Source organism: Chenopodium album, chromosome 25, assembly GCF_948465745.1.
Source record: "Chenopodium album chromosome 25, dcCheAlbu1.1, whole genome shotgun sequence".
NCBI lineage: Eukaryota > Viridiplantae > Streptophyta > Magnoliopsida > Caryophyllales > Amaranthaceae > Chenopodium > Chenopodium album.
The window spans coordinates 12,143,853-12,163,674 of NC_137858.1; the positions used below are offsets into that span (position 1 = coordinate 12,143,853).

The 19,822-nt window shown below is 30.9% G+C and overlaps 1 protein-coding gene and 1 pseudogene across 3 annotated transcripts; one reads left to right on the top strand and one right to left on the bottom strand.

Moving 5' to 3' along the window:
* Nucleotides 1-3,113: 3,113 nt before the first annotated feature.
* On the top strand, nt 3,114-6,746 carry LOC145613435 (petal death protein-like). Its single transcript, XM_081668537.1, has 6 exons — nt 3,114-3,418; nt 4,731-4,804; nt 4,898-4,980; nt 5,204-5,228; nt 5,325-5,491; nt 6,114-6,746. Exons 1-6 carry the CDS (start codon nt 3,216-3,218, stop codon nt 6,474-6,476), a joined length of 915 nt encoding a protein of 304 aa, XP_081524663.1. The 5' UTR covers nt 3,114-3,215; the 3' UTR covers nt 6,477-6,746.
* Nucleotides 6,747-15,465: 8,719 nt separating this feature from the next.
* LOC145614972 (scarecrow-like protein 1 pseudogene) lies at nt 15,466-19,268 on the bottom strand (annotated as a pseudogene). 2 transcript variants are annotated; one of them, XR_014107195.1, is made up of 3 exons: nt 18,972-19,268; nt 18,808-18,840; nt 15,466-17,554 (listed from the first exon to the last, which is right to left on the bottom strand). The product of XR_014107195.1 is annotated as a scarecrow-like protein 1 pseudogene, transcript variant X2 (transcript). The 2 variants fall into 2 exon arrangements; XR_014107194.1 differs by lacking the exon at nt 18,972-19,268 and having other exon boundaries at nt 18,808-18,952.
* Between the last annotated feature and the right edge of the window lie 554 nt (nt 19,269-19,822).

Sequence of the window (19,822 nt, forward strand, 5' to 3'; positions counted from 1 at the left end):
TCAGTTCAGTTCAGCTTAGTTTAGTAAATGTGAACAGGCCCTTCATCTATATCATTTTACTTTTGTATATAAATCATTGTACATATACCCAAACAATACCCTTTTTTTAAAAAAATTTGCAATACTTCTCTTTACACACTTGTAGATGCATTATTTCAACCATTATTATTTTTAATTATCAAATGTAAATATTATAAACATTTGATATTAAGAGAGTATAAATTGAAAAAAATAATAATAAAATAAATCTAACAAGGGGATCCACATGACTACATTTTTGTTTATCTATGAATCATTAAAATCAGTCAAAGTAAAGCATATGAATAGCAAAGCTACAATTAAAAACAACGGAGGATGTATATATCTTTGGTTAAATTTAAATTCTCGATACAATGAGCTGTAATTGCAACACTTTAAAATTATTTCAACTTAGTAAATATTGTTCATTCCATCACAAATTAATTAATGTTGAGAAGAAGGTAGAAATAACACAACAATTTTTAATCATGACAAATCGATCTGTAATTGATTATGTGTTTCACACAATAGAATGAAAATTATTATTACTTCCTCATTCACTTTTAGTTGCAACACTACTTGCATATATATAATTACATTATTATTCATCTTCTTGTATTTGACCCTATTTTTCAATTTATATGGTTCAATCAATTAGGAAGGGAACTTCTCTATACTATAATGGAGATGATAATACAAGAGTATGTGAGGAATATAAAAGTAAGTAGTCCTAATTACTTTATGGCTTAAGAGTGTGATCCAATTGATCTTTCAGTTCTTTTATAACATAAGGGAACCCTAAGCTAATAAACCTAAGAGTGCTCCCCAATTACAATTCTAATAGCCGTCACAGACTCACATGAACAAATATGATTTTGGATCATTCCATAAAAGTACGCTACACTTCGATCAGAATAAAACCGCCTTCACTCGCCGAGGCACAAGCGTTTGTACAATGAAAGAACGTGCCCTTCTATGAGAAAGAGGCCAATTCTCCTCCATACCCTCGATTCGATTGTTAGGGATGTGTTGAGTTGTGCTAAATTGTGTGCATATATTTGTTCATTACGAGTCATATACAAAATAATTGATATGACATAGATAACTAAGATATTTATGCAACTAATACAAGATGCTGGTTTTATATAATTTCAAAAAATAAACACCATTATTGTAAAATTTATTTTATTTAAATTATCAAATTATGAACGTAGGCCTTAGAATCTACTTGAATTAATTATTTTGGCCGCACCTAGTCACTCTCCTAAATTTGATCACACAAAAATGGGCCATGAACAACATATGGTGGGGGAATAATGCCTTTGAAAGCTTGAATAGCTGTATCTCTAAAATAGTTCTTACGAGGAATCTTTCCTCAACTAACATTGAGAAATTCCAAGAGGGTATCCTAAGTCTTTTCCAATTACCTGGCTTAGATACGTCCATAATTTCTCTAAGACAACTGCTTACTTGTTAATCAACAATTGTCACCGTACAATCAGTTGTTATGTATCATCATGCACAAGGTATACCATACCATCGTCGTGCATAAACCCTTATCTGAATCAATTTGTACTTAATTGTTGTGCATAAACTTCTATACTATACGGTCGTTATGCATAAACCCTTATCTGAATCTATATGTACTTAATAGATGGAAATGAGATGAGCAAAATATGTCCTACGAAATCTTTTTTGTGAAGCTCAATCAAGAGTTGTGCAAATAGTGTTTTATCATTTGATGTAAACAAATAACTTACCATTTAATTTGAATGTGTAAACCTTTTGTAAACCTTGGAGTATTCAATCTTATGACTTAATGTTGTTGTTGAGTATATATACTTGTATTAATTAATTATGCAATAGATTATCAGTTTCTCCCTTACCCTCCATCTCTCAAACTCCAAAATGCAAAATATGGAGTGTGTTATAAGTTTTGAACTCATGTTTACAAATAGAAAGTACATGGAGATAGTTTGGAGCATGAGAATTAATTTCAAATTGATTTCATGTATTAATTTAGTAATTATTATCTAGTACTTACGGAGTAATTTATTTCTTTCTTAACTTGTAGCTCTTTACTATACACATAAAATGATTCAGTGCTCCATTAGAAAAAAAATCATTAGTCACATGTACTATATTATGGGAAACAAACAATTTAGATAATGGATTTGCTAACAACCTTAACATCTTTATTATTTTATTGATAAACAAGAAGTACATGTGACCAACAAAATATTTTACATGCAGGTTTGTAGCAACGTTGAAAGGTGGTTAAATCTAAGATTGGATCTTGTAATCCAATTACTAGTTTACAACGGTTATGAATTTTGTTTAATTACAATATATTCCTTTGAAACTCATTTAAACTTATATTACATGAACTCTTTATTTTATCTCAAGTACTTATATCTGACCCTCGACATATACTACTTGAACATAAGTATGGTATTTGGACACTTCACATTCCTATAACAATAAAATTATAGTTCAAAATCATGAAATTTTTTCACCAAATAGCTGAGTTAGACGTTTAAAAAAAACTAGCCATCCCTGCATCTCCTCATTATTCCTTAACTTTATCCTGGCTTGAGTACATCTTGTGCTTACAAAAATTAAATGAGTACAACTTGTGCTTACAATTTTTTTTTTTTTTTTTTTTTTTTTTTTTTTTTTTTTTTTTAAAGGAGCTAATCTTTTAGGCTTTCAACATTATATTCCACAAATTATAATCATACTTAATTTTAAAACACATGTCCCTACACCCCTAATAATTTTCAAATAAATACGCATATAATGATAACAATGCCAAGTAATCACTCACTTTAGGGGGTCTTGTGGACCCACAAATACTATTTTCCACCCTCCAATTATATTTTTCCTCTAAGCAAATTTAACCTAAACAACAAATCACGAAATTTCCTTTCTATCAAAATAAAAAAAAATGTTAAAAAGTTAAAAATAGACGAAATTTCGCACCCCTTTTATTTAAAAATTAATATCTTTTGGTGCAACTTTTCTTTTAATATGTTATGACTACGTACCATATCTTGGTACTCTACTACTATAAATAGGGTAGCAAACACACCAAACATTAACACAAAACACAACTTCTTTCTAGCGATCATCTCCTCCTTCCTTCCTTCCTTCCTTGCTATCATATTTTGCTTAGCTCTTTTTCTTCTTACTAGAAAATGGGTTCTCTTGAGGCTTCTGCTCCTGTAGGAAGGACAACCGTGCACCGGTTGATCGCCGAGGAAGGATCCGTGTTGATGCCGGGTCTCCAAGATCCCTTCTCCGCCGCCATTTGTGCCAAGACCGGCTTCAAAGCTTGCTTTGTCTCTGGTTTTGGTGTTTCCGCTGCCCTCCTTGGCTTGCCTGACTTTGGCTTGCTCACGTATAATTTCTCACTTTTTCTTTATTCTACTACATTGTTAATAAATTCTCTAAATTTTATTAAATGACTATATTCTTTGTGAAAAATCATGAAACTGATAGCTATTGCATTGGTAATGTCAAATTTTATGCTGATAAGTGATAGTACATTGATACATAGAATGACATATGCATGATCCAATATAATTCGTGAAAAAAGATCAAGTGGTCAAATACTTCGTATTATACAATGATCTTAAAGAGTCTAATACAATATAATATGATCTGATCTGATAATAGTAATTTCTGCAAAATTAATAGTTTTATATGCAAGATGCTTAATTATTACTCTATTGTAATTATGAATCTAAAAGCATGTGCTTGTATAGTTGCATAGTCAACATAATGGATACCAATTTATTATGTCCTATTAAAGGTAACATTTAGGCAGCTGCTATATGTTTCGTAACCTTTTCAATAGTAGTAGTGGGCAAGTGGAAATGATTTGGTGCATTTTGACTAAGATTATATAGGGATATCTTTTTCTTTTTCTTTTTTTTTTTTAAAAAAAAAATTTTATATAGGACTTAAAAAAAAATTAAATAAATAAATAAAAAAGGTGTTGCACTTTGCACCCATGTTTTAAGAAGTGGACATTTTATTGGAAAGTATAAATGTATCTCATGTAAAAGTTTATAATAGAAAATTTAAATAAATATTTTGAAAAATGTTTATAAGCCTAGTTTATGTAGTGGATTGTATGTTAAGTCCCCTTCAATGAACTAGTATATTATGCCCCGCCAATTTTTGAGATTAGTAAATGAATTTTTATTTCCGCTTTTTGTATTTTTATTAACTTTTTGTCAATTGTGAAAATTAAAGTTTACTCCCCGCCAAAAAATAAATACGAGCATATATTTGGATAAAATAATACTAGTATATTTTTTAAGGAAATAGCGCTGTCTATTTTTGATAAAATTAAATATGTGACATGCTAAAAGTTCAAATAGAATTTTTATTTGTGTTCTTTCAATACAAACATTTAACAACGTAATTAGGATTTTCGAATTTAGATAAATAAATAAACAATTTTATCTTTTAAAAAAGCCGCCATTCACACTTCCATGAAGATGATTAAGATTATTCCACTCAAAATAGTTCCTAATTTGGGGTTTAGTGAAACAAAGGTGGCTAATTGAATTGGTTTTCAAAAGTACAAAACAAAATAAGTTTAGTATGTATTAGGGGTACTATCCTTTTACTAATGTCAAGCTTTGAATATTACTTGTATTATTGTAGAATATATTAATAATGTTAATTATTCTATGATGCAGAACAACTGAAGTTGTGAACACTGTAGCCAGAATCACTGCTGCTGCTCCAAGCTTGTGTGTCGTTGTTGACGGAGGTAATTACTTTGATCCATTAATTTGTTAAATGTTCGTGATTTTAATAAAGCATGTTACTAATAAAAGGGGTGATATTTTTTGGCTTATGACAGACACCGGAGGTGGTGGCCCCCTCAATGTCCAAAGGTTTATCAAACAATTGATTGCTGCTGGTGCCAAGGGTGTCTTCCTAGAGGTACAAATTATTGAACATGACTTGAAAAACATAAAATAAGTGATTTAAATTTTTATTACTACTTCCGTTATAGGTTATGTGCAACGATTTGACATAAAGTAGAGATGAAAAATGTCTAATCGTTGCACATAACCTGTAATGGAGGTAGTACATTAAATAATACATTTCATTTACTAATCATGTGAATTTTTTTTTTTTTTATTTTTATTTTTTATTTTTACAGGATCAAGTATGGCCCAAGAAGTGTGGTAAGTATTTTGACAATTGACTTTACCAATATTTTACAAAGGAATAAATTTAATCTATAATGTTATTAATTACTCTCTTTTTTGTTAAATTCTTAGGTCACATGCGTGGTAAGAGTGTTGTACCAGCAGAGGAGCATGCCCTTAAAATTGCAGCTGCAAGAGAAGCCATTGGTGATTCTGATTTTTTCTTGGTAGCAAGGTCCGATGCTAGGGCTCCCCATGGTCTACAAGAGGCCATTAGAAGGGCTAACCTTTACAGAGAGGTACGTTAGTCGATGACGTAATTTATTAGTTAAGATAAATTTGAATTACGAAAATGTAAGTGAGTTTCACCTTAAATTGTTAAACCCAATAAATTACTGTAGAAATATATTTAAATTATATAAAAAAAAAAAAACATAGATCTGCTTCACGCTAAACTAGTGGACTCGATAAGTTACGAGGATTATTTGAATATGGATTTATGATTTATAATCCCGACATGTTCGGATTGGATCTGAATCAAGATCAATTTAGTAATGTGTGGTGGAGTATAATTATTATAAAAAATATATATAAAAAAGAAATTAAATGAGTAGTATTTATATGTGTCCATTATTTTCCCAAGTCAAACCACTTGGATCGTCCAGCACATGACTACTGTTTCTAGCCTATAACTTGTCACATATGAGAATTTCATTTTCATACAGATCACATATCTTTCAATGTTGAAAGACTAATGACAATTACTACTAACAACAATTTAGTGTCATGGAACCGTATTTGGTTCTTTTAGATTTTGGATGGTCCAATCCCTAAATTAACGGTTGAATTTGCATGGAAAAAATGTAGATAATCATTTATCTATAATTGTATTTTGATAGTATTATCTAATTTGGTAAATAGGCCGGAGCTGATGCTACCTTTGTTGAGGCACCAGCAAACATCGAAGAATTGAAAGAGGTTGTTAGGGATGTCAAGGGTTTGAGAATCGCTAACATGATCGAAGGAGGAAAGACCCCATTGCACACACCCGCCGAGTTCAAGGAAATGGGATTCCACTTGATTGCTCATTCACTATCAACAATCTATGCTACAACCAAGGCTTTGGTTGAAATCTTGAGGGTTCTTAAGGACAAGGGTACCACTAGGGATGATTTGGACAAAATGGTTACTTTCTCCGAATTTAATGACATGATTGGCTTGGAATCTTGGTATGAGATGGAACAAAAGTTCAAGAACTTCACCCCAAAATCTTTGGATTCCTAAGATATAAAGGCCATCCTATTTAGCATGCATGCCAAATTATGGCATTAGAAATCATGAATTTGAGATTTGAATTCTTGATATTGTCACTTGTTTAGTATTGTTTGAAATAATGCATGAGTAATGCTTGTTAGTTTGATTATTATGTGAGGTCAAGATTCACATAAGATGTAATCTTTTGTTTATTTTAGCATTGAGCTTATTTATATAAATTTCATGTTTATTTAATTTACTTGTGAGAAATGAATAAAATAATTCATTATTGCTTATTTCCTTCTAGATGTCTTTATTTTTATTCTCTTGTTGAATTTTATGGTGGTGGCAAAACCTTTTATTTTTTTTTAACTAGACTTGACTTGATGATGGTCCTACAATGATTTTGATAATCAAATAAAAATGTTTATCACTAAAAAAATTATCAACTTTCATGATACACGCCATTGTGCCGTGTGCACCTAAAATGATTAGGGTCAATGACTTCTAAATGTGAAGAAATTAATGGAATTATGAAGTAAATTGATTAATTGACAACCTATCAAAGACATCAAGAGTTTGAACACTTAAATCCCATAACTATTTTCCAATTATATGAAAATTGTGGAGTTTTGCTATTAGTCACGCGAAACTTTAAGGAAAATGGTGGAAGTATGGAAATATCCTATTGGAAAGATAAAAAGTAGAGAATATTGTATGGAAAAAAAAAAGTACTAGTAGAGAATATTGTACTCCCTCTGTCCCTTTATTACATGCCTATTTTTCATTTTGCACGGGAATTAAGAAAGTTAAAGATTCCTTAAAACTAAAAAGTAGGAGTACAAATATGCATGTGGGGTAAGAGAGAGATAGAGAGAAAGAAAAAGGTGGTTGAGAATTAGGAGAGAGAAAGTATTGGAAATTGATGTAAAGTACAAAAAAGAAAAAGAAAAATGATGACAATTCATCAAAACAAGAATAATATTGGCACAAAAGTACAACCTATAAATAGAAACAGGCACTTAATTTTGGTCACCCCAAAAAGGAATACAGGCATGTAATAAAGGGACGGAGGGAGTATGAAAAAAGATAAAAGTAAGTAATGATGTTTTTGATATATGTGTAATTTGTATGGAAAAAAATAGAAATTAAGTACACCGTAATAATTATGTGCTATTTTTAGAAATAGACACAACATTTTGGAACACCCAAAAAGAAATACATGCATGAAATAACGGGACAGAGGGAGTACAAACTAAGGCCCTGTTCTCTTCACCTTAGAAAAAATAATATTAAGTAAAAATAATTTGAGTTCTTTAAAAATAAGTTCAGTTCAATAAACTTAATTTCAGTTCTATAAAAATAATTTCAATTCAGTAAAAATAAGTTCAGTTATGTATCTTATAGAAGAATTATAATAGAAAATCAGTAAAAAAAAATAATTTCAGTTCAGCAAAAATAATTTCAGTTCAGTAAAAATAATTTCAGTTCAGCAAAATTAAGGTGAAGAGAACGAGACCTAAGCGTGCTCAATGGTTGATAGACCGATGTCAACTATAATCTAGTTATTACTCCTTACATCTCTAAAATTTCTTAGTTCAATCATCTTGTGATACGTATTCAGTAACTAACATCAAACACCACCTAAATTATTGCTGCACTAAAAACACATTAAAGTATGTAAGTGACACAAATTGTACAACTATGCAACCACGCAAATAAATTGGTCACTCTTTGACCTCACACTTGTATAGACAACCTCAAAAAATGTACATACACCAAATTAGATGCATTATTCATAAATTTTGATATGAGACAACAAGATTCAAGCCACATATACACCATCTTTTATGTATCACAACTAAGATTCGAGACCCTACATTATTGGATTTATTAGTGGACTAAAATACCCTTTCGTTATTGTTTAGCTAAAGCCATGGTACATTGACATGGTAGTCATCATTCAAGTACTTATCATCCACATGGTTCACCATCTCTTTGATCTTGACTTATTTAATGAGAATGGAACAATACAAATAGACCATCAAACATCAATGCTGAATTGATTTTAATATGTGGTTACTTGTGAAAATGTATATAATAATGTATATATAATATATATACAACATTATTGGACGTACGTTACATATATAATAGTAATATATACTTGTATTTATTTATTAGTAGTCAATGTCACACTAACATGCTAAGTTATGATATGGTCACACTAATATAACATGCTAAGTTATGATACTGTATGCTATTTGAGTGTTTGGTCTCCGTATATTAGAGTTGTGCTATTCCAATATTAATTGGTGTGGTTTTCTCAACTACATAGCCTTGATTGTCAATTTATATCTATACTATATATTAAAAGGCGTTCCTTTCAAAGGAATGGTGTCATGTAGCACTCTTTAAAGTATATGCGCCATATCACAGTGTCACATCATCACTATCCAAACTATATGTGCCACGTAAGTTTGCCACTTCAATTAACAAAATAATTATGTTTTGAGCTAAATCCGAACCCGTACACTCCCACACGTTAATGTCATACATTTACCATCTCAATTAACTTTTATTAGTGTCTAAAATTTCACATAACATTATATATATCCCCTTCATTTATTAATCAAATTAGAGGTAATAAAAAGACATTTCAATCCATTCAAAAGAGTCACGGCCTAATAAGGTTCATTTAAGGTTCAAATTCATACAAACTATGATAACAACTACAATAATTCTAAGGATACTTTTAATTAAATCAGTTCCATTTAAAAAGTAAATCAAATTTTCTATGCTTTAAATCTTTTGTAATACTATATAATTTATCTTTATTGACAAATACTAATGACTTTTCGATATAGAAATATATAAAAGACAGTTCTTTTTCTTATGTATTTTTATTTGTAAATGTTATTGATGTTTACTTATTACCAACTATCTTTCAAGCTAATTAAACCAGAAATTCGAATAACATCGTAAACTATAACTATTGGACAGCAGATGCATGGCTAGGTACCTACAATCAATTTAATTTCAAGTGGTCACCAAAATTAGTTTCCAAGTGTGTTAAATTGAAGACAATGATTTGCACAATTGTAGGTCTTAATATTGTATGTGCATGCTATTCAAAAATTGTAATTCCCTCTTTCAAAAAAAAAAAAAAAAAAGAAAAAGAAGAAAATGTAATTTCCAAATGTCAATATATTAGAATAATAGAATCAACTAGAGACCAATTTAGGTGGACATACGTAACTCTTGGCCTAGTTAAGTTTGCACCTTCATCCCGAATGTCCGTTTTTACAAGTTCCTAAAACATACTTCCTCCGTTTTCTTTTACTTGCGACACTTCCTTAAAAAGGAAATGTCACAATACTTGCAACACACTATAAAAAGAAAGTTACTGTAGGAAAAAAATATACTATATCCCTTATTTAAAGCACATGGCCCACTAAATTACACTCTTAACAACCACTCATCATATTTTAAAGTTTATTATATCATGTAAACCCCACCTTTCGTAATTACCGCGCTAAAAGGTGTGTTGCATCTAAAAGAAAACGGCGGAAGTACTAGCTACTTACTTTATTTATCCTTCAATTTTTCTCATTAGATTAAAAACAATTACAATCCCGTTCACCATGCACGGCCACATGTGTTACCCCATTTAGAAAATCCGACCATTCAAAAGGCCACCTTTTTTTCTATACTTTTTTCTATTTTTTTCTTTTTCTTTTTTATTTTTTTATTTTAATTATTAGTGATTTTGATGTGTGTCCAATAGACCATTAAGCTGTTTAAAGTGGTAAATAACACGTACCACTAGATGTCTAGATAATCACCTTCTATGATACATGTGAATGAATAGATACCTTTTTTTTTTGGTATGTCTCATTTGGTTCATCGAAGCTTAACTCTGATTAAATTTGGATTCGACCTGTATTGCACACCTAACTGACTTATAATGCGTGAGTTTCTTAACAACAGGTTTCTACATTCGTTAAGGCTCGAACTTGAGACGTCCCTTAAGTGATGATACCTTTATTGGTATTCTTTTTGTTGTCTTCTTCCACTTGTTATGAATGGACATATAGCTCATGGGTATTTATCTAGAATGCCTTTACAGATCAGGGGTATAGCATGCACTAGAGCTATATGTTGGGGGCCTTGGAGATCATTTGCAAGCAAAAACGTACAAAAGAAACGTAAAGTATAACCTCCTCAATGGACACTAATGAATAGAAAAGAAAAAGATTAACTGTACAAAGTCATTTATTGTTTAAGTAATTGCAATTTTGCAAGCTAGGTAAAATGTAACACTACTAAACAATTTTGAAAAAACACTTCGGATTTGATGAAACATTATTAACTTGTACTAATAGTACTTAAGAAACAAGGATCAATTTAAAATCTTACAAAATTTAAGTATTTATCTTGTGTCTTGTACGATTTGAACCCTTAAATCATAGTTTGAGGTTAAAAAAAAAAGGTTTCTTAAACAAAAAAATGCAACATAGATGGTTGATAAACCAAGGGTTTGTATGATTTTGGGCTCATGAATTAGTCTTTTACATTGAAAATCTTACCATTATTAGTCGTCTAACAGATTTTCTTGCAATACAATAAAAATAATAAATTTTTTCCATATACAATGGAACAATTAATAAGACAAATATAATTTTATCACCTATCGTGTACATGCTTAGCTAGAACCGTGCCTCAAAAGAATGAAATTAGTGTTTAATAGTGATGGATCGATTTCAATTGATGACTACTTCATATGTTCAAATTAGTTAAGGCATGGATCATATATTTGGCTCAAATTGCATATGGGAGGAAATTTAGGTCATGAAGAACCAAGGATGAGTATAATAAGTTTAGATCCTACCCTTTCAAATCTAAATTCTTCACAATATAAGTATTTGCGAATATTGACTCTAATATGTACAAGAAAGATTATATATTATCTAAACAGGTTTCAAAAAAAAAATATATATATATTATCTAAACAATGATATATCAATCAATTTATTTGAGAGCATTAGATATGATAAGTACAAGTTTTCAAAATATCAATTTGCCGTTTACTGAAAAATCATTAGGGTTTTGGTTGGTTAGTGTTTAAAAACAAATCATTCATTTAATCACATTATCTAAGAGAACAAAAAGTGTGGTCACAAATCATTATTTGATTACATATTAGTCACGTAATAATTTTCTTTGTTAGTTTGTTGCTGTCACTATTGTTACATACATACAACTCCCAAGTACCCCTAGTGAATGTGGTCATAATTACAAACAAATAATTATGACCTCATTATGATTTTGCCACAAGTTTTACCTTCATAATAAGTTGTTGTCAACCAATGGTTTTATCAACAATTAAATTTTCGTCATGTGCAAGGATAATAATGAATAATGAATAATGAATATGAATTCAAGTTTGTGGAAATTATTTATGTTGCATTAATAACAAATACAACTAAGTAATATAGACAATACAAGTAGTCTTAGAGTAATAGAGGGCTACCCAACTCTGTTTCGTAACAATCGCAACAGTTTGACTTTATATTTTAACTATACTTTTAGTCAATATAAAAAAATAAATTAATAATAAATAAAAAAAATAAAAGTCGCTATGTAAAATATATTTTGATTAGTCTTTATGTATATTTTTATTGTATTAACCTTAGCTTTTATACTTCTTACTAATAATTTAAAATTGTTAATGTTAATGGTTAAAGTTGTGCATTGGCACGTATGTCATTTAAAGTGAATGGAGGGAAATAGTGATGCTACATGCTCGTGTATAATTAATAATGTAGTTGAGTGAGTGAATGATTTTTGTTGTACACTTTCAAGTTTCAACTTAAAATTTAAATTGAGATTGGCACTAATAAAGTCCATTGTAAACCGCATTTTGCTACCTCTTGGCTTTCCAAATAGCTAAATTGTTAATGTTTGGTAAATGACTTTTTGGTAAGTTATGTGCCTATAGCTAGCTTCTAAGCTAAATCGAATAGGCATGCATTAGCTTTTGGCTTTTGAGTTTTTGATACAGTAGTTTATATGAGTAATAAGTTAATAACTAATATTAATAGTTAATTATAAGTAAAAAGTAAAAAGTAAAAAGATTAGGTGATAATTAATTCGAAGTTCTTCATCTTCCCCTCACAATGAAAGCCCGTTGGGCTTGAAATGTGGATGAATCATGGGCCCTTCATACTCTCATAGCCAGCGTGAAATATTCCACTTAAAAGTGGGGAGTTGAAATTTAAAACCGTGACATTTGTATCACGCTGGATGTGATACCTTGTTAAGAGACCAACTCAAACAAAAAAATAAACTAATGTTTGAATCCCACGATTGGTTTGTATATTCTATTAAACACAATTTTTAGAGGCTTTGATATTTTGTCAATTGTATTTATTAATCAATATCTTGTCCTAATTTATTTTTTATTTATTATTTTTCTTTGATGCTAACTAGTTTAATATTGTTTTTAAAATTGGTCTATGAAAATGTGTCTATTATAAAAAAGGTACTTAATCTGTTATTACATTTTAATTTTTTTTGGTTAACTTTCAAAAACTTTAACTATAAAATAAACTATAATAAATATCAAACCATTCATAAAATCATGATAGTTTCGATTTGAAATGCATTTTTAAAATATCAATTTTTTATTAAAAATTAAACACTATACTGTACATATTAATTTATATTTTTATTCGGGTCATGTCTCATGTGTATAAAATAAATTGTTAAACTATCTTTCTTAATTGTATGTGTTAGTTTAATTCTATCTTTGAAAGTTCTTATAATAAAAGTTTACTTCACAATAATTAACAATACGAAATACCAAGCAAAGCTTGGTTTAGCGATAAGCATAGAGCTTTTTCTTCTTGAGGTTGGGGGTTTAATTCCAACTAAGGACACTTTAAGGGGTAAGGAGGTTCCCATTTGATATAGGGCAATTCATCTACCTAAAAAAGTAATAACAATACAAAATACTATGTATATTGTACGAGTTTAGTACTCCTATTTAAGTAAAATTATAATAATTGAGTTTTGATAATCTATTCATTGAGACCATTACAATAAGAACCCACAAATATAATCTTTTTTCTTTTATATAAGTCATTAACATTAGTCAAAGTTTTTTGGTGTTTAAAGAGCCACAACGACGAGTGATGAGAATCAATCCCATAATCACCTGGAATTGGGAGGAAAACTCTAACTACCTGAGTTATCCCTCACTATCACTAACATTATTCAAAGTGGATTAGGTGATTAGCACATAAAGTCAAATCGTTTCACTCAATAAATACCGAGGGATTATTAAATTGATTTTTATAATTTTGTTCTCGTTCTTCTTTAGCTCATTGTGTTGATAGGTTATTTGATGTTGCTACCAAATAGTAGTATGAAATATGAAACAGGCCTCAATACCACATCCCTCTTTCATAAATTTCAACGGAGCCCAAAATCACTAATTGGGCTTAACTATTATTTGCGAAGTTTATAGTTGGGCCTTACAAGATCTAATTTTAGCAAACCAAGATTGGACTATCATTATATTTCATTGGTTTGAGAAATTTATCTAAAAGATTTTAATTGAAGTTCTTTTAAGTTAAACAAAGTATATTTTGTGAGGGAATGTTAAACTATAAAGTTATTATTATTGTTTAATGATATAATTTAAGTATAAAATGAGTGTTATTGTTGATTGGTTAAGGTACTTATTGTTCATCCACCTTCTAAATTAGAAATGTGATTGTTTGATTTTGTATGTATTTTGATTGTCATTCAATGTTTGGAGTAAAATAATAAGTTTTGTTGTTATGTTTTATTGATTTAAGAAAGTTATCTAAAACAATTTAATTGAAGTTCAGTTAAGTTAATTAAAGATAATTTTGTGAGGGAATGTTAAACTAAAGTTATTATTATTGTTTATAGATATAATTTAAAGTATAAAATGAGTGTTATTATTAATTGGTTAAGGTACTCATTCGGGCAGTCAAAAAAAGAGTGAGTAAATAGAATAAGTTCCCGAAATGATATCAAAGAATGAATAAAGAAAATTGTCGTGTAACGGTGTAAGGAATAAAGTAAAAGTGAGCCAAAGTTAGAAAAAGGATAAAATTAAAAGAAGACTGAGGTAGTAAGCAATATATTAATTTGTTGCAAAAAATTTCAAAATTAATTTGTTGTAATAACGATTTATTTTAACTTAATCAAAAACATGAAAATGTTAACTCTTATCATAGATTCATAGGTACCTTGGGGATTAGATGATATAGGTAGTAGACTAGTAGTTGACAGAGTTTTTCTTTTTCAGCAATGAGATTTGAGAACGACGTATAACAATTCTCTTCCTATTGCTTGTTTTCATACCTTGGAAATTAGATGAGATTTGTTCTATAATTACAAGACACGAAAAAGAGGTAGCCATAGTTGACTATGACAGGTACCTTAAAATTTTGATTTAGTACCCATTTTGCATAGCTGGTCACACCGTGTTGGCAGCCACCATAGAAGTTACTTCATTAGTGTTATAGGGGTTACTCGATCAGTGTTACAAGGGTTATTTCGTCAATGTTACAAGGGCTACTCGATTAATGTTACAGGAGTTACTTTATTTTTGTACAAGTGGTCAAATGATATGATCAACCGCAAACAAAACGCGCTACCCATATTAATAATTAAATAATACTAGTACAAATTAAGATGTACTTTATCTAACAAGTATCTAATGAACATGTTTAATCTAATGTATAAAACACGAACATAGTGCCAAATTATAACCGGGACATAATAAATAAAAAATAATAAAAAATTAAAAAATTAAAAAAAAAACATGGAAGATTATCAAATTGTACATTCCAGTTCAATACTATTTACGCGTCCGCTGCATTCACAAGGATAAAGAAGAGTTTTAAGAAGTTTCCATGCAAAATCAAATACTGTACAAAAAGAATATCAGATGATAATTAAAAAAAACATGGGAATCAAATGAAGAAAAATACAGTATAATACATAAAAGAGTGTAGTCAGCAAATTGGATTACCTAAAAACAGTTTAAGTTCATGATGAACTGCTAGAAAAAAGGCGTATTGGATATCGCCTCAGGGAAGACCACAATATGCAGTTCAGCAAAAAAAATTAAAGATCACAACATAATATACAAACTATTATTGCTAATATATAAATTACACAGCACCCTCAAGTCTGTTAGAAGCGAAAACTCAAACTAGAAACAGTCATAAGTAACTCGATTTTAATCAATTCCAAGCTGATGCAACGACTAAGTTTTTGTCTTCCCATCCAAAATGAAGCGCATCCATCACCTCATTCAACTTGTACCGGTTGCAATACTGTGATACAATAAGCTTTCGAATCATATCACTCGCATTTTGCCTTAATGGGCATGATCTGAAACCTGCCATTTGCATCCTTGCCCTCCATTTTCCTGCGACCTCATAACGCTCAATCCTTTCTTCCCCTTCACAGGCTATAATGTTCACAATATCGCGTGCCAAACATTGCTTCTCGACATTGATTCTTTCCTGGCTTTCTCTCGGGAGAGTGGCATCGAGAGACTCAAAAACAGCAGAGTAATAGCTGTAAGCCTCGGAAAATCTAGAGAGAAACGGGGTGGTGTTTGTGTTCACATCTTGTTCAACAATGGTTACTAGCTTTGGGTTTAAGCTTTTGACCATTCGAAGAAGTTGGTCTCGGAGATTGATTGTTGAGACACTTTCATCAGGCATGTGGTGGAGCAGGAAAGCAAAATTTACCACTAGTGCTTCCCCGGGTCTGCAATCTAACATTTCAGGGGTGACAAGTGGTGTTCTTGTTGGTAGTGCCTTAAACTCAAAGGGCAACCCTTCAAGTTCAGCTAACACCTCAAGCCTTTGCCCAATGTTTTTTAGGCCACCAATTGGGCGCTGAACAGATTCAGGATCATCGACACCAGTTAATCTCAACTTAATCGACTTTCCACGTTGCTTAGCAAGAGATCGTATGAGATTTATGTATTGGTTTCCTTGGTTGATATCAAAATCAATAATATGTACCTTCTTCTCATACTTAATTGCCTCCAAAATTGCCTCGTTTGCTGCCATAAATCCAAACTTGAAACATGGACATACCTCAAAGAGTACTTGCATTGCTGCAAGCTTTTCAAAAGAAGGTGGCTCTTTGCATCTCAGAGCTTTATAAAGAACTTTCCCAGATGAAGCCAACCGAGCAGCAAGGCCTTCTACCATGTAGGCTGCAATCCTCTGTGATGGTTCCCCTTGGATCGAAACCATCTGTCTAAGCTCGTTAATCATTGATTCAGCTTGCGCAAAATTTCCCTCTGAAATGATAGCAGCACAATCAAAGAGTAACTGTTTAGTATTACGAGAAGAAGGTAGCGCTTCATCCTTGCTACCAATGCTACTCAAGTTGGAAGATTCCGAGGAAGTGGACTCCTTTGGGGAGTCATGGGCCATCATGTTCCTCAATGACCCAGCCCAATCTTCATCTATCTCCATGTTGTGCTCAGGCCCAATAAGAACCTCATCTACTCCGTCCTCATCATCGTCTAGGAGAGCATGCTCCAATTCTTGAAGCTTCAACTTCATCATACCCTCATCATATTCAACTGCTTCTGGACTTTGACTGATGAAGTAATCCAGGTCGTAATTTGTTTGGTATGAGGAGTCAAATTGGTTTGGAGCAGAACTTGGTGGATGAATCAGCTCTTCCGAGGGAGAATTATTGAAGAACTGCGCATCATAACTAGGACTGCTGAAAGTTTCTGTCATGTACTTGACCTTGTGCTTTTCAGAACCATATAACTGAGTAGACAAACCAGAGCTCTTACTACCTCCTTGCAGTGCATAAAGCCTCGGAGTTCCATATGCTGTAGACATATCTTCTGACCAAACTAAAAATATGATCAATGCTCTCTTAACTATTTTCCCAAATCCAGGAGTCTAGATGTCAAACAAATCCAAATCTTCCCGTATATATGACTAGTTTTGTGGATGCCAAATGCCGTTATCAAGTTGACCAAGTGTTGTTGCAATAATCATGTTGCTCTCAAGCTATCTTATCTAAACAAAAGAATTCGAAAAAACAAGGAAAAGATAAATAAATAAGGGGTTTTATCCTGACACTTGATTAATTTATTATGCAATAAGCAACTTGAAGCAATTAAAAACCACATAGATGAGTAGAATCTAGTCCAGACTTAGTCTCTCCTCAAGAAAGATAAGTTTAATTATTGAACTCAAACTAAGGATGTAAGCAGTTGCAACATCAATACGTCACCATCACAAAGTTCGAGCACATCACTGATAATATAATCACCACGCAAGGAATGACCAGATCTGTCACCTTTGGAACAATTCAAGAACAGCAAGCAGCTACACAGAACACATCCAAATACAATACTTCTAATTTGAGGTTTTTGGAATCCAAACCTTTTTAATAATTTAATTTGTACAACCAAGACTATTTTCTTACCCATTCTAATTTCTTAATTTGGGGAGCTTCACATGAACTCCCCCAGATGAACAAATGAGCCAAAATAAAAATAAAAAAATAAATATGAGTGAGCATGGTACGTCTTATTGTAACGTTTTTAGTTGGTTGCGACTTCTATAGTTGGTAATTAATTTGATTAACTAGCTCTATATATGTAACTCATACTCTTCATATTACGACAACTAGGAAGTACACACATTAATATGTTAGATCCTCAAGTCTAGAACCGGAACACTAGGATTCACTATGCGAAAACCGAGTTCCTTTAAACAGTACCGTTGCAGCGTTACTTAACTAGAAAGGTCTTTCTTACTCAAACCAACCAAGCAAATCCAATTTAAATGGTATGATCTAATAAACATACGACGAATAAGCTACACACCAACAATCAATATAATTGATAATTAAGCTTCTAAGCACATGATTTTTCCAAAATCTCAATAACCTAACCAAAAATTTGCTATCAAACCCAAAAGAAATCCTACAACATGCTCATATACTCTAGAAGATCATGAAATTAAGTACCATGCAATTATTCACCAAGAACATTATCATTAATACAAAACATAATCAGGAAATATAAAAATATATCTGGGGATTGGCAAGTAGATCTACTAAAACAAAGCTTTTCATACAATCTTTTTTTTAATATAAAGGGTAAGCATGCACATAAATAAGATTAAGAACATAAACAAACAAGGAAATAAATCAAATCCCACCTATTATATATCAATTGAAAGTACTAGTATTAAGGAAAACAAAAACAAAATCAAATATTTCATGAAATTGAAACCCCCAAAAAAAAAAAAAAAAATAGTACCTGGGAGTAAAGATCACAAAAAAGAGGAATAACCTGCAAACAATAGTAAACCCAGAAAAGAGATAAGCTTCAGAATTAATATTGTCAACAGATTTTGGCCAAAAATCACAAAAACAAGACACAAAACCCCCCAACCAAAATTGACCAATTAACAGGAAGATTACCTTAAATAAGTCAATAAGTTGGGTTAGGTAGTACTAAAAAGAACAAACTTTTGATATAAAAAACTTTATATTATAATTAATATATGCTCTAAGAGATGATAAGAAAATTCAGAGATTGTATAGAATGTATGTAATGCCCCAATTGGTTAAATATGATGAAGAAATCAAATCTTCTGGAATTTTAAGGAAAAAAGTGGAGCATAAAGTTGTGAGAAAATGCTTACCCAAAATTCTCAAAATGTTGGATTTAAGTAATTTATTTTATTTTTATAATTTATTGTTTTTTTTGGTGGGTTGAATATTTGTCTGCATGCATACCACCAACTTGTCTGACTAAAATGGTTTTTCTGCTCTAAAAAAAATAATTAAAATAAAAAAAATATAGCACCATGTTTTTTTGTTTTGTTTTTTTTTTTGGGTTGTTGTGATTTGTGAAGTCTTTCTTTTTCTTTGTTTAATCATGACCGTTAATTTCGTGGAAAGATGGTTGATGATGGTGGTGGTTTTCTTTAGTTATATGTTATATCCACTATGATGCAAAGTTTATCCAATTTATGGTCAAAGCCTTAATGTAGAAAATTTAAGTTGAGGAAGTAGTATGGTAGAAAATATCCTCCTAGTGAATATGAGAAAATATTTTATTATGACTTGTATGTATGGTGAATTGCGAGTGATTATTCATAAATAGGGATTGGAATAATTAATCTATGATCTCAGTTATTATAATATACTAGAGTATATCCGTGCTAAATAGCTAATGCATGGGATATATTATACACGAAAGAAATCAACACAGAATGAAACGTTGTTAGTTATTGGAATCCCTCGAAAGAATTAGTTGATTGGCTAGT

What these genes read in the sequence shown, in the direction of transcription:
- LOC145613435 (XM_081668537.1), top strand. Translation starts at nt 3,216, where the DNA reads ATGGGTTCTCTTGAGGCTTCTGCTCCTGTAGGAAGGACAACCGTGCAC. An exon ending in CCTGACTTTGGCTTGCTCAC is followed by an intron (nt 3,419 to 4,730) that starts GTATAATTTCTC and finishes TCTATGATGCAG; the next exon opens with AACAACTGAAGTTGTGAACA. An exon ending in GGGCTAACCTTTACAGAGAG is followed by an intron (nt 5,492 to 6,113) that starts GTACGTTAGTCG and finishes TTTGGTAAATAG; the next exon opens with GCCGGAGCTGATGCTACCTT.